The following is a 23610-nucleotide window of genomic DNA, read 5'->3' on the forward strand; positions in this document are numbered from 1 at the left end:
TGCAGTCAAGTGTGTAAAGACGCATGATAAGCTGAGCAAATAAAGCAAGAATATAACTAGAAGCAATTATTAACCAGCTACAAAAATCAGTGGTCGCCATCAGAATTAGTTTTAAATCCCTTCGTGACGAGGCAGAATTCCCCGAAACTGTTCATCAAACAAATCGCATCACTGCCTGACTGACGTTCCCCCAAGGCAGCTGCCACTTAATTTTTTTATTTTAGTCTGGTCATTGAAACAGCCGATACGAGAAAATCTGATGGACAGCTGTGAAATCGAAATTTGGACCAATCGGACTGCACACGGCCACCGGCAGATTGCACACAATGGATGGGAACCAACTTGAGGAATTTCTTACCTTTTCCACCGAATGGAACGGGAACAATGCATGCGTGGGGATAATAAATTAATAAAACTTGTTGTTGGGCTAGTTGGTTCATGTTTTCAAGTGGAAATTTGAGCGCAAAAATTTGACAAAGACACAGAAAGACCAGACGTGACTAGCGCTAGGATAATAAAGACCGAAATTCACCGAACCCGAGTTCTTTATTACATAAAAGAACTATCACGGGGGCAGACTTGACTCCGGGTTCATCACTTCGCGTATTCGATAGCGCTATTGTTCAGTCTCGCCGTAGTCTCGTTTATCGGCAGCGGCCTTGTACTTGACGGTCTCACGGATCGGCTGCTTCGGCAGGCCTGTACTTGTGGCGATGTCGGCCTTTTCCGCCTGTTCAACAGCGTTAGTTATGCTTAATTTATCCGCCAGTGAAATCAGTTACCCTGCCACTCATGCTGCTGGTTGCATATACAAAAACCACTGGCACGGGCTTGGCTTGGCTGCGCCAATGACCCGGCTGCCAACAATGTTGCCAGACGTAACAGTTTTCTTGCCCAACTTGCCAAGCATATCGGGTGCCGGCCTCGCGGAAGTCCGCTCTAAACATTCAGTCGAAACAATTTTCGCCTAAAATTTAGTCTGTTGTAGCCGATAGTCTGCTCTAGCCGGGTCCGTTATGAGCGGAGTGGACTCCATTTAACTCTTTCGCTACCGCCGGAAAATTGACTAATTTTAGGGGTCCAAGAAAACATTTTTTTCCTGCTAAAAAATTGGTTAGGCACTAATTGCAGGAATACAAAATGCAGATTATTTAACGGGCTTTCCAGTAACACCAGTTTTTCAAAGGTTTTTATATATCATAGTTGTAAAAAAAATATCAAAATCAAAATTTTTGTCAAGTTGTCGAAAAAAGTGATAAAAAAGGAGTTGTGTTTATCAAACCACGGGTAGTAGAAAAAAATTAGAGTATACATTTTGTAGGGAAACATTTCAAAAACACACCCTAGAAAAAATGTCAACTTGCGCGGAACAGTTTGTCAGATATAAAAAAAAAATGTTAGCATGCACGGTGCTCGTGTCATGCGGTGAAGCCCAACCTCCAATTCAAAATGTGCAATTTCGGGTGGTTTCCTGGAATAAACCTGGCGGTTTGTCATTATCAGAGGCACCAATTTGTCCCCACATAACGTAAAAATATCATGTCAATGGCTGACTTTTCATTTACAGCGAGCACAATAGTTTGGGACTAGCATGCGATGCGGAAAAAAACATGCATGAAGTTAAAAACAGAACGCCGTGGCTGATGCTTGTTGTCGTTCACGTTCAGTTATCTCTCAAAACATAAAGCTGAGCTTTATTATCATCTTCTTACTCGCAATGGTAGCCTTGCTCGCAAAAATGAGGTACGATGAGCTAGAATCGTGCCCTGCGATCTTTGGCCGAGTAGCAGTTGCGCAATGAAAAAGATCAGCACAACGAGCCTCCTCTATTGCAACGCCACCTAACATTTTGCAAATGAAACAGTACAAAAACTTCTCGGAGACTCCGTCCGAATAGACAGTTCAACTATGCAGCAACATTAGACACCCGGATATACCCTCGCATGGAAACGAAACTGGAAGGCGAACAGCTGGCAGTGTAAGGCCGGTTTGAAGCGCTGTCCTCGGCGGAACAGATATCTGGCGACTGGGTGTGATCTTTTGACTTGCATCTGAAGTTCTTATCGCGTTAGGGTGGGGGAAATCAGTAGCGCCGTGCTTTGTTCGAGGATCAGTCGCGGACGCTCCAGGCGCCATGGCAGGTAGCCTTGAAGTTGGGTAACTGCGTAGTAGCGCTAAATATGAATTTCGCGATGCAGAAACGAAACCGAAACTGTTGTAAACTGTTTGCGAATGGTCCTGGGGTAAGTAGAACTACCACAGTACTTAGAACAATGTGCGCAAAGGCAATAAAACTGCCTAAAATCATAAAGTAGCTTTGCAACCAGGCACTGCTTGACATTTTCAGATGACTTCTGGGATTATTACTGTCAGAGCGCGAACCGGACGATTGAAAATCGTTTGCGAGTTCCCCATTCACGCCCTGATAGCAAAAAACAAACGCTGGTGCAGAGTAATTACGAGTTGCACGCATTCTTCGTTGGTAGCAGTGACGCGCGATGACCACGCCCCTTTTCCACACCCAGGTGATTCAAAAGCGTGTCAAAAATCCCGTTTCCGTAGCAAAAATGAAAACAAAACTGATTTTGAAAGGCCATTTTCTGATCTAACTCCGAACAGCTTTACTTGTTCGAGAAACGCGTGGAACGCTATGAAAAGGCGCTCCCAAAAGTATCGATCAAATTGATCGATTTTGATAGGCACGGTAGCGAAAGAGTTAAACTGCATGGGGACCAAACAAACCAACAGAAATGGTCTGTTGTAACCGAAAGTCTGTTGTTGCTGGATCCGCTGTAACGAGCGTAGACTGTATTAAGATGTTTTTTTATCTGCTCACAGACCTGCTCCGAAATGGGAAGTGCCACTTCCATCATTGCGCTGTAAAACTCGAATAAAGGAACCTTCAACTTTGTCGCACTTTTCCCAGTAATGTCATCGTTGCCAACCTACTATTGGCGATCGCTGGTAAACTCAGTCGCAGAAAAACAAACAAAAAAAAGATTGTGGGCTTGTAAAGCACTGTAATTGAGTTTGGAATTCAGAATAGGGCTTTATTTGTTCGTGACAAGACAGTGAATGCCTGGAGCATAAAAATGTATTCAAAGGCAAGAATAATTGCTCCGTAATGAGTTGCCCCAGGCCCCTGCAGCTGCGGCTTTTGCTCGTGTGGCTTTGGGCGACGCTTGTGTAGCTGATTGCCTGAGCAGGGCGAAAGGGGGGAACTGTCTTCGCTGTTCCCCTCGAGTTTGGCTTGGTGGCTGACCTCCCCTGGGGCCGTCGTCCTTGCAGCAGGCGGGAGCAGTGATGCTCTACCTGATCGACAAGTCGGACCACGCGGACCGGGAGCAGGAGTCGCTGTGGCTGGCGCAGCTGCAGGGCTGCGCGGGCCGACTGTCGGACAGCCGCACCTACCTGAAGAGCCTGGAGATCAGGCGGGAGTGGGCAGTGGCCGGCTACGTTGCGCGCCAATCGGTGTCCACCTTCCAGAATGTCCCACGGGCCTTCCGCAGCTTCCAGTGAGCGTGCTCCCCCTTTGTCACCGGGACTGTGGAAAACTGGGGGGGGGGGGGGGAGAAATGCGCTGCCAGTCAGTGAGCAGCATTGGGAACTGGTGTATCAGGCTTTCAGATATGTAGGTAGACCCATCCAGTACTTCCAGCTCAATCACCATGGAAGCGTAACCTGGTTTTTTCAGGGAGGTGGGTTACCTTACTGTACTCGAGTTAGGTTTTTTTTTGCCGTAGCACAAAGAATCTACCTTTTATGGTGTTCTTTGTGCTTGTTTAGTGGTGAAGGGTTCATTTTTTTTTTCTTGCTGAGAAATTGAAATATAAAGCAGGAGGTTTTCTTCTCGTTGCACTTGCGTTTGTGGGTGGTACAGCAAGATGTCACAAATTGTGAGCCTGACTTTGTTGCTTTACAACTTTAGTCATAAAAGCTATGGACCAGAGGTTTATTTATCTATTGCAATGTCTGCACCAGAGGAACTGAAGTTGGGATTCGGTCCATAAACAAGGAACGGGGAGGGAGGAAAAGTAATGCAAGATTCAATTCCTTCGGGTAAAGCTATTTTAGCTGATAACAGTGTTAGAACACACATAAGCAATAAAAACGGTAAAGTGCATACTCAGAAGTAGCCTTAGTATACAATGTTGGCTAGTACAGAGCAAAAAGTTGATGATTGACGGTAGATGCAGGCAGGCCGGGTAGTTCATTCCATTCTTTGCTAGTGCGAGGAATGAAAGACTTAGGATGTGTTCTAGTTTGGCTTGTTCATATTCCAACATTATCAATTCCAGATGACATAGTATTCAAAATTCAAGCCGTGCAGGTTGTCTTACAAGTTGTAATAATATGAGCCATGCAAGTTACCTCTTGCATGTCTCACACATTTGCAAAGAGCGTATTGATATTTCTTTATTGGAGCTTTCTCCGCAAACCTGCTATCCCGATTTGGCACGTCACCAACTGTAGAGTGGAAAATGGTCTGTGGTGGCGATTCCTGGCTCTGTCATTTTTGAATTTATGAAAGAGCTGGTGCCACTTAGAGTGGCAGTAGTAGTGATGTAAACAATACTGCTCTTCGTTTTTGGTGTCAGCTGGCTTTCCCATACTCCAGTGGGCATACAGGCCTGCTGGTAGCAAACACCTGCCCAATGTAATAAGTGGCACTACTTGTCTGAGAGTCGAGCGGATACGGCAATAAACGATGACTTCTTTCACTTTGGAGGACAGAGCAAAAAAGCCAATTGAGGAAGAAAGAAAGAAAAAGGAACGAAACTGTGTACGCTGTATTTAGTTTGAAGGGGCTTGGCTGTTACATATGCCTGCCAAAGGAATAGTGTCGGCCAAACAAGCCGCCTCATCATTTTGGGTCAGGCTTAAGTGCACTGGGCGAGTGTAGGTAGGGCAATGGGAAAAAGCAGTGCAAAATTTGGTACAGCTATGTTCAGAAGCACATTAAAGCAATTATATTTGTATATTTAAAAATATTCTGTTTGAGTTGTCGTCAGTTTTAATCACTCGTATGCCCTCTTCACATGAGCCCTTTCAATTGCAGTTGAGTCTTTCGCAATCGGACTCAATGTGGATCGGGTACTGCTTCACGGCCAGCTGTAGTTGCGATCGAACGTAGTCCAGCTTGACTCCAACCTGGTTCCCCAGATGCGATTTAGGTCTTAAAGCGCTATTGGAAAGGAGTGGTGATAATCTCGCCTCTTCTGAGCAAAGCTATAGAAGGTGACAACTCCAAATAATTCCACAAATTTCCTCACTATTTGGCCAAAGTGGGTGTGTAATATATTAGATGGCTAAATATGCAGTGTAGACTGCTTATAACATATGTCATGGGAGCTGCGAAAATCCGCACTATAACTGGTACTGCACTCATCCAACCACATTGCAACCTACCTTTCAATCATTCCTTGTTTATCATCGCTCAAACTTGTGCCACTTAAAAACAAAGGCATGGCCTTTATCTCGTCTTTTTTTTTTTTTTTTTTTTTCCCACATCAGATGCTGCTGCACGGTCTTACAAACAGCGAGCGTGGCTGTAACGTACTTTGTGTTTGTGTTTTGAGGGAGCAGGTTTGCGTTTCTTAATGCCTAGAAGAAGGGATGTTGCAGGGAGGAAAAAAACCCCCTTATGTGTGCACTCGTGATGCCGAAGGCGGTATCTTACCAGCACAAGGAACAGGTAGTAGAAACCTCCGGCGTCATGGCTCACTATTTCCAGGTGTTCGAAAAGGGAAAGAGTGATTGCTTCTCTGCACAACTTTCTAAGTTCTAATCGAATAACTTACCGTGCTCGCGGGGACTCGCTATCTTCAGAGGTGTGCCAAGAGCAAGGGTAGTTGGGGTTATCACGTATTTTTAGATTGAGAGCAGGGAGTGCATGATGCGGGAGGATGGCCGTTTTTCTTTTTCGACCCTAAAACGATGCCCCAGCGGCAATAGTCAATCAGCGGACCTGCCGAAAAACCGCACTATAAACAGTATTGTGCTTTGGGCGACCGTGTTTTAAGCGGTATGCTTATGCATTGAGTTCTATATGAGGCAAACCGATGGTCACAGAAACCCACGTTATATCCGGCCCCGTACTATAAGCGGTTATGTTATAAAGGGTCTATGCTGTACCTGTTTTTACAGAATTGTATTTGTACACTCTCGGTGGCCACGGTCAACCACCCTTGTGAGCAAAAATGCCGTCGCCATGCCTGCCAGAGGCTGCATAGAGTACAGCAGTTGGTGCCAGTGCATAATGCAGTACTATCACTGTAGTGGTGAATAACAAGGAGAAATACAGTGGAAGCCAGCTGACCCCGCTACAATGCATGGCCTTGGCACGTCTGCGAATTTGGCTGATACCGGTTGCAGCTGCACTCGGTTGCCCGACGCTGGCTGCCAAAATATGTTTTTGCCACCATCTAGCTTTTTAAAGTGCAATTTCTCAATCCGGATTAAAACTGGCTGTGTAGGAGCAGCGGCATGTCAAGCACGTTCTGGAAGTCAATACCATCTTGCTTCAATTTGGATTGAAAGTGCCCATGGGCAGGTGTTATTATTCGATTCACAGTCAAGTATTCCCATACTTCTAAAATGAAAATCCATCAGGGTAAGCACGCAAAACTAGAATAAAAAAAGTTCACTGTGCCGTTTTGTAAGCTGAAGTCTTCATCATGAGTGCACTCTAAACATTTGAGTTACAGGTGTAGCCCCTCCAAAACAGGAAGTGCGTTTCTTACATGTGAAAATATGGTGTAGTTATGCAGGTAATATAGGGGAGTTTTTATTCATTTATTTTTTTTCTGTCAGCAAAAAACATTAAAGAAGGCTAACATGACCAGAAATGTGGTAACCACCAAAGTGGGTCACTGGTATGGACTTCGTTGTCGTTCAACAGGGCATACTTGAGCTCGGAGATTCCTGCACTGCAGAAGGCTTTGTCGGCTGTTCACGTGGACGTCAACAAGCTCACAGCTAAAATGAAAGTTGTCCACGAAAGGCAAGTTTGTTTTTCATTGTAACTTCATTGCCATGCAGCAAAGTTTGCTTGCACCTCAAAGTTAACCGAACATGTTAGGGGTCACAGTTTCATTGCGGTAATTTCTTTAAAAACTTGTCTCACACGAATAACTGTCGTGGTCACCTCAAGTTCACCTAATCAGGTCTGCTGTACATATGATGAGTCCTAGCAAGATGTGGCATTGGCTTGGTAGATTGAATGTGCTTGTAATAGTAAAGCAGGGCAGGCGAGGACAAGGGGTACAACAGTAGATTGGAGTCTTCGTCGCTGTGTGCATGGTCTTTAGCGCTGCTTTGCTCTCCTGATTCTAGCTAGTGTAGTTGGGTCTCGTCAATGTGGCTGATCCCTGAGTGGTCTGAATCAAACTATACCTCTGCACTACAGTGCACCTGGTAGCCCAGGCGTAGCTTCAGTGCATGAACTTTGTTGTAAACTAAGTCCAACACTACACTGCTCCCATCAGCGGTTGCATAAATAAGTGCACTTACAGTTTTTCAGCAAAACTGACACTGTTGCCACTGGTGCACAAATTCATCCTCAATATGGTTTCACAAAAAGCATCGAAAGGATCAGCTTACGGTGGCGACCATTGATGCTACAGGAAATATGGGTCACTTGGCATGGGAAAACAATACCTTCTCAAATCCACTTCCAACTTCAGCCCTAGGATTGTTAGGCTGAAGCAAAATTGGAACACCAAGCTTGGTACACAGCAGTAACTGACATCAGATTGTAGGCGAAAAGCAAAAATGCCCGTGTGTTTGATATTTCGGCGCACTTTAAAGATCCCCAGGGGGTCAGAATTAATCCGGAGCCCTCCACTACGATGTGCCTCGTCGTCAGCATTGCGTCGGCGCATTAAACCTCATAATCAATCAATCAATCGACATCAGATTGTAGAACAAGTGAAGTTTTTAGCAATCTTAGCACTGCGCAAGCTTTCTCAGAAATCCACTGTCCTAAATTGGTTGTCTGTGCTTGACTGAATAATTCAGTAAGCCTGTTGTACTCGGCAGTGATTAATTGAAATTATGATTGGCTCCTTCTACACTTTAATAGTATTCACTGTAACCTGCATCATTTGCTGCAGTGGTTTTTCATATTGCTATTTTTATCTGCAGAACAAATGAAAATTTAGCCATGATCATTGCCTTCTGCTTCTGATGCTAGAGTTTTACTGTGAACTGTGAATGGAGGCATTCAGTGGGAGGCCTTACTGTAGGGCTTTCTTAGCTTTGTACAGTGTTTCCTTAATTACAGCATAACGTGGATTTTAGTAAACAGGGGCTTTGTGCAATACAGAACATCATTTTCTCATATATTAGGGCTTTTGATTACCATCACTTCCTTTGCCATGTCCAGTGAAGGGACACTAAAAGGAACATGTGTTATTTACTTTAGTCAAAAGACTGACCATCCTGTAGCTTTTCCTGTGTCTACTCAGCAGTGAGTTTCCTTAATTAGTCTAGAAAACTGGCCCATTAAAAGAGATGTTTCCCTCTTATCATTTCATGGCATTTTTCCGATGAAAATGGCCAAACGAGAAGTTATTCAAGCAGCTGTGTAGTATAGCAGTACATAACTGAATATCTGATGAACAGAAACTGCAATAATTTTAGGCACATTTGCCGAGCTAGTCGTATCTGTCTGCACTTGCACGTCAGTGGGCCAGTAATATCGTTGTTGCTTGTGACAGTAGAGCTTCTTTATGAAAATTGTACTGAGGTTTTGTGACCTTGGTGAAGCTGAGTAGAGCATGAAATTATTTTGAGAGCTTGTGCTGCCTAATTGTTCCCAGTGTCAAGTCAGGCTAGTTTGTAGGAATTCATCAAAATGCACACACATACGCATGCTACAGAATGTCTTCATTAAGTTTGAAAAAATGAAATAATGTCGTTGCAAGGTTTTCTTTTTTTGTTTGTTTGGAGTTTGATACCATGTCCTGGGGGTTTGTTTACCGGTTGTACATGTCGCTTTCAAGGTAATTTTTGTTGTGTTTCCTTTAGCTACACTCAAGATGTGGTGTGCCTCCAGGAGTGGGACAGCTACTTGCAGTCTAGCAGAGGTATGTACTATATCAGTCACATTGGTGCTGGCTTTGCGGCAGAATGAGTGTTTGTGTTGTTTAAAGAGACGATCTCTGACCAATCTTTTTTTTTTTTACGCAGGTGTGAAACAGCTGTGCATATTGCGCAGATTTGATACAAATTTGTTTTCCTGCACCAGGCTGCTCCGAAAGCTTGAAAATTGCAAAAATTGCGCCAAACTGCTCCAAAACAGTCTGGGAGCCAATGATTTTAACACTCCCGTCAGTTTCAGTGGGGAAAAATGCTTACTGACGGCATAATTTTCCAGCACCCCCAAGGTGATGCTGTTTGTGAAGGTTTAATTGATTGATCTGATTCAATAAAAAAAACCTGCATAAAATTGTCCCCAAGATAGCTTTTTCGAAAGTCACAATGTCGGGTTGCAAATGTTATATTCTGTGCGTTTTTAAAGTTTTCCAAATACTTATGTGTACTGAGGCGTCAAACTACTACTTGTGCAAGTTGATGAAAAAACGGCAATTTTCGGAGCGCCGTATCTCCGTAACGACATTACTGGGCGCCGCCATCTTGTTGTGGTGAAGATTGGAAAACATGGCCACCGGGCGAAACAGTTGCTTGTGGTTCAGGCAGAGCGCTCACGCCTCGCCGATTTCTACCTTGGTTTTGGTTGTGGGGGTGGCTGGGTTTACATTTAGTCGTTTGATCTGTTGCGGGAAGTTGTGCGACTCGAAAGACGGGAGTTCATCAAAAACAACGTGGTGCCCACGAATTCGCCGTGTTTCTGCCTCAAGTGTGGGGCGCGGTGCACACTTGAATTGAAATTTCGGACTCATTGCGGTGTCATAAAATGCTGAGTTATTGCTGCCTTTTCACCGCGACCTTGCGAGCAGCAGGAATGGGACGATCGACACCACAGAAGTGGTGGCGCAGGCTACATCGCAGCAAAATGTTCAAGCAGTGTCCGATAGCGGGACGGGCTATTATAAAGCCATGATTGCGCTATGCGCTATGCTTGGAGGTTTGAAGTTCTCTCAGCCTCCAAAAGCTGTGGTGTAGCAGCACCACTTGGTGGGCGCCATTGTACCGCGAACAGCGGCGCTTCTCGAGGGTACACAGCGACGTAAGCAAGCAAGCATGGAATGATGAGAGCTGTATTCACAGCGTTCGAACAAGCAAAATGGAGCCTGCAAGCTTGTGGCCACGAGATGGCATTGAAGGGACATAAGGCAAATAGCAAGTTGGGCTCAGACAAAAGTTCAACTGCCCCGAAGCCCCCTCACTGTTTATTCGGCGGCGAAAGATGCTTTAAAGGAGCCATGAAGAGAAAACACAAGTTTGGTTCATTCAAAAGATTGCCTCGTTAGAATCATACTGATACCACTGGTAACGTAAACTCCGCTCAAATAAGCTACATAATTAGGAAAAAAAGGAATGGCCATGCGACCCACTAGCTCATTTTCCGCAACAGAACCTATGATGTCACATGTGACAGCTCTGGGATTGGCGGAGGCCGGCAAAAGCAAACGCAAATTAGGCAGAGCTTATAAGCTTGCCGAACGAGCTATTTGCGCCTAAATGTAATGCATATCCATTTTACAGCAGCAAGAATTGTGCGGAAACATCAAAAGTTACGAAAATACACGTAAACATAGAAGTACCGATGAGCACTGCTGTTGGTACTGGGCGCACTATGCTTGTTTTAGCTGCACAGCAGTCCGGCGCTTCGGAGTTGTCTTACACGACACTGGCCGATTGCCGTAAGCGACGTTGCCTTACGTGACTCTGTTTGTCAAGCATTCCCAGGTTTCACGAAGCGATTACTCTCTACCGTAACAAAAACAAGCCAGGTGTAAATACGGTCAAAAACAAAGCAACGGCGCAGGGCTGCGTATGCTAGCGCCATCTGGGAGGCTTCACGGAAGCAAGGCTGCAGAGCCGAATGGCGCAGTGGAAGTATGTTTGTATACGCGCCGTTATGACTTCATTGCAGACGTCACCAAAACACACGATTTGGCGGGAGAATCAATATTTTAACCTAAATTTATTAATTTCTCAGTGAATACGGCATCATTTGCCGCCGCGCAAGCGCTGGGGACGCTGTAAAACACGAAATCTTTCGAATAAAACAAACTTGTATTTTGTCTTCATGGCTCCTTTAATTGCTGAGAAATTACCTTTTGAAAAACACATCTAATTCCTCGCGCCATTTCATGATGTTTCGCGTGACATCAGCAGTTGCCAGAAGCGAGTGAGACAGTGGTGTGGTGTAGCAGGAAAACTGAAACCTACCGAGCAAACCACCGTGGCCGCAGGAGCCACTGGTCGTGCACTCGGCGCATACGACAAAACAACTTTCCCGCCCCACACTTCGGTTACGTGCCACTCTTTGTGCGTCAGTCTTGGTGCCACACGGGACGCAAGATGGTGGTTAAACAATGTGAATGTGCCACACGGCCTTTTACTTTACCTACAAACTGTCTAGCGGACCGCGCAACCGCAGTGAGAACGACAACAGGGCGCTCTGTTGATTTGCATTCTTATTATGGATAATTGGGTTGTAGTCGCTTCAGTGCACTCAGCTTGACAACGTAGCGCCATCGGTTAGTTTAACTTGTAACAGCACCCAATGCCTAGTGTGAAAACGGGCCTAGGTACTTCAGTGTATGAGCATCTGAATGGCGGTACGTGTGCATTTGCGCTCTATCACTATGCAGGCGTGCGTGTGCACTTTCATCCGAAAACGTTTGCTGCGCTTGCGTGTGTGCAACGCTAAGTTTTTGCGACCCACTATGTCGGCACCGCGACGCGAGTTTTGGTAGAATGTTTCGTCGATTTTCCATAGTGATATGGTTACGGTTATTGCGCCATCTGTTGAATGATTTGTGAGGCGAGTTGCTTATTATCCCATCTGCTAGAAATGTGCCTAGAGCTTTACTTCCAAACCACCAAACACCTTGGGGCGCAGCGTAGTGGAAGGAAGCATAGCAGCACACAACACCCTGAACCAAAAGACCCGGTTTGACGCAAATGTTTTATTCAACTTCAAGACAATCAACAAATGGTTTCTAAAAATCGCATCGTTATGGAAGGCACTTTGAGGCCGAAGCGCAAAATTAGCAGGCGATCGATTGCCTCCTGCCCGTCGTAAGGGTAACACTCGCATCTTGCAATTTATGGGGGCGAACTAATCACTTCACTCTGGCGCAAACCGAGAAGGTTTTTTAATAAAACTCGCGCGCACTCTACACACCCGGTGCGGGGTTGAATCGTCGCTAGTGATAATTCCAACATAGTAAGCACAGTACACCCGCTGGAGCACGCCGTTGTATTTTATCGTGAAGTGATCACGACCACAACTTGCGCAAGCTTCGGCTGCTGCCGGCCTGGCTGCAAAACTTCGTTCGGGCAGACAGCACTACATGAGGGAGCAAAAAACTTTCTCCGTCGAAGCCAATTACTGTACACAGAATAGAGGAACCATAGAAGGCCGATGCGTTACTTGCCACCATGATGTAAACAAGGACGTTCATCATAAGCGCGCAAAAGAACACGGACACAGAAGACAAGGACAAGCGCTACTTCTAACTGAACTTTTTTGAACCAGGGTGAAAAATATACCAGTAAAAAGATAAGAGATACAGAAAAGGGTACAATTATACAATCCTGCGGCATTCACTGCAGTGAATGCCGCAGGTGTGATCCGTACTTCCAAATTCAGTCGCATTGTTTCATGATTCTGATCAATGCACGCGTGAGATAGTGGTGGCAGCGGAAGTGTAACTAAGCGATTTCAAATGTGTCAGTACGGCGTCGATAGCTTTGTCGGAAAAGGAGGCAGCGTTCTTGAAAAAGTACTGGTCATGGTAGTAACTGACACGTGTGCGACAGCACCAAGTGTTTCGGCCCTCTAATCTAATCTTTTATATATACAGTCTACACCCGTTACAACGGACCCTCTGAATCCGGAAAAAAACGTCCACTGTAGCCGAAGTATGCAGTATCCGACGAGGGGGTGGGGTATGAGCCCTAAAGTGGGTACTTTGATCGACATTGCATATGCATAGTGCAGACGCTTTGGTCTTTCTAAACGCCTGCAACACCTCTGCACAGTGTTCGCGCGAGGGCAAAGAATCGCGTAAACACCGTTTCCAAAGCTTAGCCCCGGCACTTGCAGAAGGCCTAGCACATGCGGTCAAGAGTGTAAAGACGCATGATAAGCTGAGCAAATAAAGCAAGAATATAACTAGGCGCAATTATTAACCAGCTATAAAACATCAGTCGTGGCCATCGACATTAGCTAGGCTCTTTTAAATCCCCTCACGACGAGGCAGGTTTTCCCGAAACCGTTCGTCAAACAAATCGGATTGCTGCCTGACGTTCCCTCAAGGCAGCTTCCACATTTTTAGCGATTTTAGTCTGGTCATTGAAACAGCTGTAATGAAATATTCTGATAACGGTCAGCTGTAAAATCGAAAGTTAGACCAGTTGGACTGCGCACGGTTACCAGCAGATTGCACACAATGGATGGGAAACAACCCGCCTACTTGAGGCATTTCTTTCCTTTTTCACCGAACGGAATGGGAACGATGCATGCGTGGGAATAATAAAAGCCGAACTTCACTGAACCCGAGTTTTTTATTACATAAAAAAACTGACGAGGGCAGACTCTCCTCCGAGTGCACCACTTCAAGTGTTCGATAGCCCTGTTTTCAATCTCACCGGAGTCGCGTTTATCGGCAGCAGCCTTGTTCTTGACGGTAGAGCGGACTGTCTGCTTAGACAGGCCTGTACTTCTGGCGATGTTGGCCTGTTTTTTCCCATGTTCAACAGCGTTAATTACGCTTAATTTATCCGACAGTGAAATCAGCTACCCTGCCGCTCATACCGCTGGTCGCACAAAAAAAAAAAGCCACTGGCACTGGCTTGGCTGGGCTGCGCCAATGACTCGGCTGCCAGCAATGTTGCCAGACATAATAGTTTTCTTGCAAAAATAAACAAAGAAAATGCACATCAGGTGCCAGCTTCGCGGAAGTCCACTATAAACTTTCAGTCGAAACAATTTTCGCCTAAAATTTAGTCTGTTGTGCCCGATAGTCTGCTCTAGCCGGGTCCGGTGTGAGCGGAGCGGACTCCATTTAAAATGCATGGGGACCAGACAAACCAACAGAAATGGTTTGTTGTAACCGAAAGTCTGTTGTTGCCGGATCCGCTGTAACAAGCGTAGATGGTAATTATAACCTTTTCTGTATCTCATGTTTTTACTGGTACATATTTCACCCTGGTTCAATAAAATTCGGTTGGAAGTAGCGCTTGTCCTTGTATTCTGTGTCCGTTTTTTTTTTTTTTTTTTTTTTGCGTGCGTTTATGATGAAAGTTATAAAATACCAACTAGCCCAAATACAAGCCCTTCTTCAAGTATACAAGGAGATGTGCAAGCCCCCTAGCGTAAGTGCGAACAATGCAAATAGCGTACGCTAACTCATTGTGTACGGCTGCGTATGCTAAAGCTCAAATTTACAGCTCGACTGATGGGCTTTACGCAGCGCAGCCTTGGCGTTCATAGAGTTTGAGGTAACGGGCATATGACTACACCGAACTTGCAATAACCATCGCCACCAAAGCCATGGCTTGGCAGCTTGCGAATGTCGGCACGGCTTGAAGTACACCTGTACATTTGTAATTGTTTATGACTTATAAAAGTTAACATGCAAAGAAAGATTTTGTGTTTCTTTGACAGGGTTCGTGCGGGTCCTTGAAATCCTTGAAAACCCTTGAATTCAGAAGTAGCATTTTCAAGGGCCTTGAAAGTCCTTGAATTTTTACAGGTCCTTGAAAACCCTTGATTTTGGAGCGAAATTAAGATGACCACACTGCGTACGAAGAAATGTATTCCTTCTCCACAAATTTTTGCCACGTTTTTACGAGGAAACCTTTGCGTTTCAATTCTTGAACAGAATACACTTATCAGATAATTTTAAACGCCTGGCCGCGCTGAAATCAGTTTCGGTTTTTAAGGGCCTGGCTGTGCTGAGATGAGTTTCGGTTTTAAAGGATCTAGCCGGATGCATATTCAATCCATCCCTTCGTGTTTCTTTTGGGAGTTGCATTGTTCTCTCTCGTAGCTCGAACGTTCGGTGTGGTTTGTGTGGCGTGTAATGTGTGCTGTTGAAATTACTGCACGCAGTAACTGAGTTAGAATAATGCCTGGTAAATCCAAGTTTCAATGCTCGTGGCTGAACGACAGTTATAGCCATTAGCTTGCATTGGACCGGCGAGTCCACATCGGGCGCAATGCTAGCCTTGCGCAAAAACGTTTGACATCGCTGCTATGGGAGAGTCGGCGCTGAAAAGTTATGCGAAAAGCTCCAATCATGACGTGAGGCAGCAGTCAGTAGCACCATGAAGAACTTTTTGGTGCCCTCGCAAAGCGAGCACTCTGTGGACCCAACGCCTTCACAGAGAAGCGGGCGAAATGGCACTGCGGTGCACCGGCAGCAGGGTGCAAAGTGCCAAGCAAAGCGACGGGGAGCAGCGCGTGTCGCTTTGCGCCCTGCTGTCGGTGCACTGCAGTGCCATTTCGCCCGCTTTCTCGCCCCTCAAAGTGACAGCCCCAAACCCTGGAACACATGCACTTGCATGGTGCTGCCCCGTCATTTCAAAGCGACGGCCCGTCGTTTTAGAGAATTGGGCCTGCTAATGTACTTTTACTGTGCGAAGTGAGAAACCTCTTATGCAATAAATAATACATCTTGATGCATTGAAACTTGTGTTTTGTGGAAGTAAGGCCCTCAACATGGTCCTTGAAAATAGGCTGGCTGGGCCTTGAAAGTCCTTGAAAACCCTTGAATTTTTTTCTTTGATACCAGCATGAACCCTGTTTGAGAGCTTGTGTGCGCGCTTCTCGTTCTGTTCGTCACGTGACTCTTGAATGCATGCTCGGTGCGTGATTATCACCACTTCTTGTTGGCCACCTTTCAAGCAGACAGAAGGAAGGAATTTCTCCATTGGTCTTGCTTGTCTGTACACAGCCTCATCTTATGCCGTGAAATCTGGCATTTGTCATCTCTTCACCAGGTCGACCTCCAGCTGACATTGACACTGGCAGTTTGCTCAAAAGGTGGTGTGTTTGTGACGACCTGCTCAGCGAGGTTGACAAGCAGGTGAGTTGCTGCGCCGTTCCAAAAACAAACGGTACCTTTGGCCGTGTGACATAAAGGAAGGTCTTAATTTTAAGTTGAATAACGCCAAGAATCCAAGCTTGTATAGCTTTGAGTATGAAGTGGCCGTTAGCAGCACAGCTAAAGCTTGTTATGCTTCATGTTTGGCATCACTCACTGCATTCTTTGAATGCCTTTTGTTGAATCATTTCTCTTGAGGATGCACGCACACAGTTGCTGCATAAAGCTGTTTATACTTTTTTTATCTCAAATGTGTACAGTGGAACCCCGCTGGTACGTCCCCCGGACTTACGACGACCCGCTTCTTATGCCGGATCACTGTGGTCCCAGCAAACGCCCCATAGAAACAATGCATTAAAAACCCTGATGATATGACGCTCAGGTGCACGCGGTCCGCTTCATACGAGGGACCCGGGCTGGGATAAACCGGCGTTTTCCCCATATTTTACACCGCTTCGCTGCCTCGTCCCGACCTTTATTCTTAACCCCCGTTTGACGCTGCTTCATGTGCAAAGGTCCGCATGCAGGCGAGACCACTTGCTGAACAGACGCGTGCAAGCAGGCGGGTACTCGTGAGCGGGAGTTGACCATCGATGGCCTCACGCGGCCGTAGTACGCCAATGCGCCAACCACGAGAAGTCGTAGTTCAGGGTTCAGGTGGCTGGCGGTCCGTGAATTTGAAGCTCCCATTGAGCCGCTAACGAATGCGAAAACACTACGACGCAAAGCCACTTCGATGACTCAAGACCCGCTTTCCTCGCCGCTCGATCCAAGTTTCTTCCTTTCACGATGCTCTTTCCCCCTCTCTGCTCCCTGCTTATCAGTGATTTTCAAAGTGACGTTGTCACTCCGCTGGTTTCTTTGCTAGGGTGCCTACATTCACGTGCGTCCGCTGCAATGGCAAATACACGTTGTGGTACCGGGGTTCTTGCACCCGGCCGCGGTTCCCCAGAAAGACACTGAGCCCCCTCGATCACACCTTTACTGGGAGTCCCGCTCCGCCAAGGTCCACTGCTCAGCCGATCCGGCTGCACACACGTAGCCCAGCCGAGTCCGCCATGTTCCATCCTATCTCATCTCGCGCCACATCTTCATACTCCGCCGGAACATGTCCATCGCGCGGGATTGTCCACCGCCACTATTGCCGGATTACCACACTCTCCCCCCCCTCCGAAGAAAAGGCCGACGCGCAGTCCTCGAGCCAACCGACAGTTAAAGAGTAACTCGAAGCATCCGCATCGGAGCCCCAAGATGACGTCACAGTCCACGAAAGAGATGTCTACAGCAATCTTGGAACTCGGGACATCCTCCGGGACAGCAGCCACAGGATCAAATCAGCCCAGGAACAGCCATGGACGCCGCTGGATCGCTGGCGCCACTGGAGGAATCCCATGAACCGATGACGGTCTGTTCAACAGTACCAGAGGTAGCAGATAGGGCCCCCCGGCGAGAGGTACGCAGCGCCGGAGTGGAACCGAGAGCACCACCGAAACGTCCGGTTCAAGACCCACAGCACACACGCCAAGGTAGCACAGTGGAGAGTAGAGAGCAGGCACGGCCCGGAGCAAGAGCCGTGGAGCCAAGAAGGTAGCCCCAAGGCCAGGGAGTCAGGAACTCAGAATGCCACCGGGTCATGCACCACGCACATGTGGATGTGGCAGTGGGGAAAGTCCTCCACACGGGTCGGCGGTGAATGCGGGCACAGCCGGAGCGAATGCCAAAATGGATTCTGGACGCGAAAGAAGCAAAAATTAACGCCCGGAAAGAACACAATTCCAGCAGGGGGAAAAATAAAAAAAATAAAGAAGCGCATCACGTGGTACTGATCAATCATCAAATTAAGGGCCAAGAATAGGTAATCCGAAACAAAAAAAAAAAGCCTAAAAAGGATACTCTAGATACATCCCATAGAAAGTTAACATGACGGGTGCGCAGACGCCATTGAGAAACAAGAGGCGTTGCGGCCAAAAGCAGATCAGTCCACGTGGTACTGTTTAAGGTCTGCTATATTAACCGGGCCTGCATGTTCACCTGTACTGCTGTGGCGTAAAAGATACGTTATGGAAGACAGCTTCTCGCTTACGGTAAAAGGGCCCTCCCATTTAGGGGCTAGTGACGCGGCAAACTTGCGTGAGGCATCGCTCAGTGGATGAGTGCGCCGGAGAACCATGTCGCCAACCGCAAACTGAACATCTCGACGACACCGGTTGTACTGCTCCGCCTGCTGGAGACGAGAAACGTCAAGCTGCTCCCGGGCAGCCTGTATCGCGTCGCGCAGGCGCTGGCGGACGGCCACAGCATGGGGCAACAGACCGGAACCCGCCTCCGTTTCTGGAAGTGTCCTGTCAAGAGGAAATGTCATTTCCCGACCGTAGTTCAAATAAGCCGGCGTAAACCCGGTTGAGCGATTCACCGTGGTGCGAGTGGCAAATGCAATCTCAGGCAGCTTAGCATCCCAATCCTTGTGTTGCTCCGTATGAGCAATTAGCATCGCCTTGAGATTGCGATTCACACGCTCAGTTATGTTTGCCTGAGGGTGATAGGTGGTCGTACGATTGTGTTTCACGCCTACAGCTTGGCAGTTGTCCTCAAACAATTTGCTCGTAAAATACGTAGCATTATCCGTTATGAGCTGTGCGGGGAACCCAAAGCACGAAAACACTTCCATTAGGCACCTCCATACATTCGGTGTATTGACGGTACGTAGCGGGAACAGCTCTACCCACTTCGTGAAATGGTCCGTCACCACAAACAAATAACAATTCCCACGCGGGCTGCGGGGGTAAGGGCCCATGATATCGCAAGCAACGATTTGCCAGGGGCTCTTACTCTCAACAGACTGCATCAATCCGGGCGGGCAACCGACGCGGGGTTTCGCTGTCTGACACACGTGACAGCTCCTGAAGTACCGCAGCACATCCTGCCTCATTCCCGGCCACGTGACAGTCCGGCATGACTTCTCATAAGTTTTGCTGCCAGAGCTGTGTCCAGCCAGAGCTGAATCATGAAAGTAACGGATGAAAGCCCTCCGAAGCGTACGCGGTACAACAGCGCGGAATGGGGAATTAGCTTCGTCATCGTCCTGCGGGATATAGCGTAGCAGGAGACCGTCTTCCGCCAACACATATGTATCAAACTCACCGCTGTTGCTGGTGGGAGCTGCGCCCTGTGCCCCGACGTGCTCAATGATCTTACGGCAGAGTCCGTCGGCACGTTGCGCCGCGAGAAGATCTGCCCTGCTCACCAGCGTACCCCAGCGTGCGTCAGCATCCACTGCAGCCACCAGCGCCGGCGCTTCCGCGTCTGAAGATGGCGGCAGGGGCGCGCGCGATAGCGCGTCAGCGACTTGGTTCTGCGAACCCTTCCTGTGCTGGGTAGTAAAATCGTAGCGCTGAAGCGCAAGCACCCAGCGCGCAAGACGACCAGCAGGGTTCTGCAAACGCTGCAGCCACGTTAATGCCATGTGGTCTGTCTGAATGGTGAAAGAGGCACCGTCAAGATACATGTCAAATTTCTTTAGTGCAAACACAATTGCTAGACACTCACGTTCTGTGACCGTGTAATTGCGCTCAGCCGGAGTGAGCGTATGGCTAGCAAATGCGACCGGACGGAGAACGCCCTCAAACTCCTGCATCAGCACTGCGCCCAGTCCATAGTCGCTAGCATCGGTCTGCAAGACAAATTGTTTGTTAAGGTCCGGTATTCTTAACGCCGCTGTTGCTGCGATTGCGCGAGACAGTGCTTCAAAAGCTTGCTGTTCAGCCTCTTCCCATTGCCATTTCACGCCTTTCCGTAGTAGCTGGTTTAGCGGACGTGATAGCTCCGCACAATGAGGGATGAAGCTGCGGTAAAAGGCTATCATGCCCAAGAAGCGCTGCAAGCTCTTAACGTCACGCGGGCACGGATACTCTGTAATTGCTTTCAGTTTGGCATCGTTAGGACGAAGCTCTCCCTTGTCCACGACAAAGCCGAGCAAGTCAACTTTGCTTGTCGCGAGTTGGACCTTCTTAGGATTGATGGTGAGACCGGCGCGTTTCATGCGGTCAAGCACATCTCTGAGATGCACGAGATGCCCCTCAAAGGTGCGCGAAAAGACGACGACGTCATCCATATAGGCCATCGCGTACTTATGGCGTACATCGTCAAGGACGATGTCCATTAATCTTTGAAACGAGCTCGGGGAGTTCTTCAGCCCAAACGGCATGCGCACAAACTCGAAAAGACCCCTGTAGCATGTGAAAGCTGTTTTAGGAATATCATCAGGGTGCATTTCAATTTGCAAAAAGCCGCGTGAGCAATCTAGAGTGGTAAACACGCGGGCACCACCAAGTGAGGAAATGATGGATTCTACGGCAGGAAAAGGATATGCGTCTCTTACAGTTACGTCGTTGAGACGACGGTAGTCCACGCAGAGACGCACACTGCCGTCCTTTTTTGGCGCCAACACGACTGGAGATGCATGGGCACTCTGCGACGGCCGCACAACCCCCGTGTTCAGCATCTCGTCAAGGGCGACATCCAGTTTCGCCTTCTTCTGGATGCTGAGCGGCCGTGGATTGCAGCTCCAAGGAGGGGGGCGTCTCCCGTGTCAATGCGATGTTGAAGGACTGTTGTCCGCCCAGGGGCCTCCGTGAACATTTCAGCAAACGGCTCCAGCACATAGGCGAGCTGCTCCCTCTCATAGTCACTGCAAGGACACTCCTCAAGCAACTGCCTGATTCGCTCAGGCAACACGGATTTCGTTGCGACTGCGGCTGACCTACCCGCCGTGGTGGCTCAGTGGCTAAGGCGTTGCGCTGCTGAGCACGAGGTCGCGGGTTCGATTCCCGGCCGCGGCGGCCGCTTTTCTGATGGAGGCGAAAAGCAAAAACGCCCGTGTGTTCGAGATTTCGGCGCACGTTAAAGATCCCCAGGTGGTCAAAATTAATCCGGAGCCCTCCACTACGGCGCGCCTCATCGCCTGCGTTGCGTCGGCGCGTTAAACCCTACAATCAGTCAGACTGCGGCTGACCTTGGCACGGTACAGATATGCGTTGACACCAGAAAAGGTATCAATTCTGCGTCATTGCCCAATCTGTAACTACCTCCCGCCAAGTCAAGCAGTAGGCCCTCGCGAATAATGAAATCCCGGCCCAAAATCATGGGTACTGCCAAGCCAGGGCAGTACGTAAAGCGCTGCCGACACCTTCTGCTTGCGTAAGAAATGTGCAAGCGCACAGCACCACGTGCTTGAACAACAGCACCATTGGCCACTTGCAAACGGGTGCTACATTGGCGCAACTTAACACCACGTGCTCGGCAAAGTTCAAAGACAGTATCACCAATGAGCGACAAACTGCCGCCGGTATCAACCAATGCAGAAACATCCGTTTCAAGAACGTGAACAGAAAGATGTGGTGCTATGGGCTGTGTGCGTGCTTCAACACGGCAAGCAGTGGGTAATAGGAACCAGTCCTCGCCACCAGCCAATTCTGGGCCACTCAGTGATGGGTTAGTCACCATCATTGCCTCGGGCTGCATTCCTTCATCTCGATGGCTATTTGTATTTCGGCGACCAGCCATCACACGCGGACACTCACGACGGATGTGTCCTGGCTGTCCACATTGGTAACAGCCGCCAGCTTGATTTCCATTGGGCGTGTAGCCCCGCGACCCTCCTGTCTCGACGACCGGACGAGAAGGACCTCTGGAGTTCAGAGGATTTCGTTGCCGACCCCCAAGGGAGAGACTCGGGTCGGGGAGCGGTGAGCCTGCCAGTAAAGAGTGCCTGTTTTCCCAACGCAGGAACCCTGGCTCTAACCGCTGCGGGGAGTTCCCGCCGTGGGCTGCACCATCTAGTGGTCTTCCGCGCTCCAACTGCCTGTCGCCAAGGGCAGAAGGACCTCGTGCGCGGGGGGAATTCAAGCCCGCCGCTGCCGTACGCGGCTGTGGACTTCGCTGTGGCGAAGTCTCATAGGTGTCTCTCCATGCGCAAGCTGGCTCAAGTGCCTCCCCTACTGGCGGAGGGGGTATATAACTCAGCTCTGATATCAGAGCGTCCTCGATTGCTCGAGCTGATCGCGCCATCTCCTCCAAACTGGAGTAATCACGACCGTGCAGGAAAGGTCGGAAGCGCAGATGGCAACGCCGCACGACGTGCTTTACCATTTCCGCGTCAGACGCACCCGGGATAGCTCGCTTGAAGAGCTCCTGGATAGCTCGAATGTATTCGAGCAAGCCTTCGCGCGGGTGCTGCGTACGTGCCTCCAGCTCACGGCGGATGCGGTAGTCGTAGTCGGGAGGCAAGAACTCCTCGCGGAAGCGTGCCTCGAAGTCAGCCCAGGACGCGAACGGGGTCTGGAGGCGCCACCAACGACCAGCCGATGCCTCCAGGGCAACCGGCAGGACACGGGTCAACACGAACTCGTCCGAAGCACCCGACGCCGTCTTGTAAACATTGAGATCGCTCAGGAAGTCCGCCACGGTCTTGCGGTCATCGTAGCCCGTGAACCGTGGCACCGAAATGCTCGGCTGGAACGATGACCCATGCTCGGACCCACCGCCTTCTAGCCCGAGACCCGCCAGCCGGTTCGTGAGGTTCTCGCAGAGGTCCATGATCGGGCGGAGCACGCCGACGAGCCCAGTGGCGTCCGCATCCCTTGCGGGCTCACGCGAAGCAACCAAGGGGCGCCGACGGGTAGAAGCTCCACGGGCAGGCATGTCCCTGGGAAGAAATGCTCTCGCGAGCCGCGAAGCGAACACGGGAAGAAAAAATGGTTATAAACAACAGAAGCCACTACAAAGGCGCCTCAAATCACGAGGAGGGCTACCGAAAAATCCCGAGAGCCACTCAAAAACGCCAACGTAATTCGCCCCGCAAAATGCCCACCGCGGAACACCAAAACAAGGAAGAAGACCACAATGTCCTTCCCAGGAACCACAACCGGCCCCACGTTCAGGGCGCCAAATGTGGTACCGGGGTTCTTGCACCCGGCCGCGGTTCCCCAGAAAGACACTGAGCCCCCTCGATTACACCTTTACTGGGAGTCCCGCTCCGCCAAGGTCCACTGCTCAGCCGATCCGGCTGCACACACGTAGCCCAGCCGAGTCCGCCATGTTCCATCCTATCTCATCTCACGCCACATCTTCATACTCCGCCGGAACATGTCCATCGCGCGGGATTGTCCACCACCACTATTGCCGGATTACCACAACGTAAATGTTGGCACCGCCATTTTAGGTCACTCGCTGGCTGCTGCAGCAGTCGCTGTAGCAAGACCGCGCTATAATTTTGCCGCAACAGGGTTTACTCGCGAAGATTGAATCATCTTATCTGTTTTTCGCGTTGCTGGGTCTTGTGGGAAACGAAAACATCCATGTG

General features: G+C 48.7%; 1 protein-coding gene across 4 annotated transcripts in view; it reads left to right on the forward strand.

Moving 5' to 3' along the window:
• Positions 1–23610, forward strand: part of LOC144142766 (inhibitor of nuclear factor kappa-B kinase subunit alpha-like) — a 78234-nt gene that overhangs the window by 34707 nt on the left and 19917 nt on the right. For 3 of the 4 annotated variants that reach the window (XM_077674492.1, XM_077674501.1, XM_077674475.1), the window contains exons 10-13: positions 3289–3515; positions 6902–7003; positions 9031–9089; positions 16147–16232. In XM_077674492.1, coding sequence (XP_077530618.1) covers positions 3289–3515; positions 6902–7003; positions 9031–9089; positions 16147–16232 — 474 coding nt within the window. The remainder of the gene's footprint in view (positions 1–3288; positions 3516–6901; positions 7004–9030; positions 9090–16146; positions 16233–23610) is intronic. The other variant, XM_077674485.1, reaches the window with a different exon arrangement.

This window comes from Haemaphysalis longicornis, unplaced genomic scaffold (genome assembly GCF_048455015.1).
Source record: "Haemaphysalis longicornis isolate Haplotype H1 unplaced genomic scaffold, Haemaphysalis longicornis Haplotype H1 scaffold_1, whole genome shotgun sequence".
Classification (NCBI taxonomy): domain Eukaryota; kingdom Metazoa; phylum Arthropoda; class Arachnida; order Ixodida; family Ixodidae; genus Haemaphysalis; species Haemaphysalis longicornis.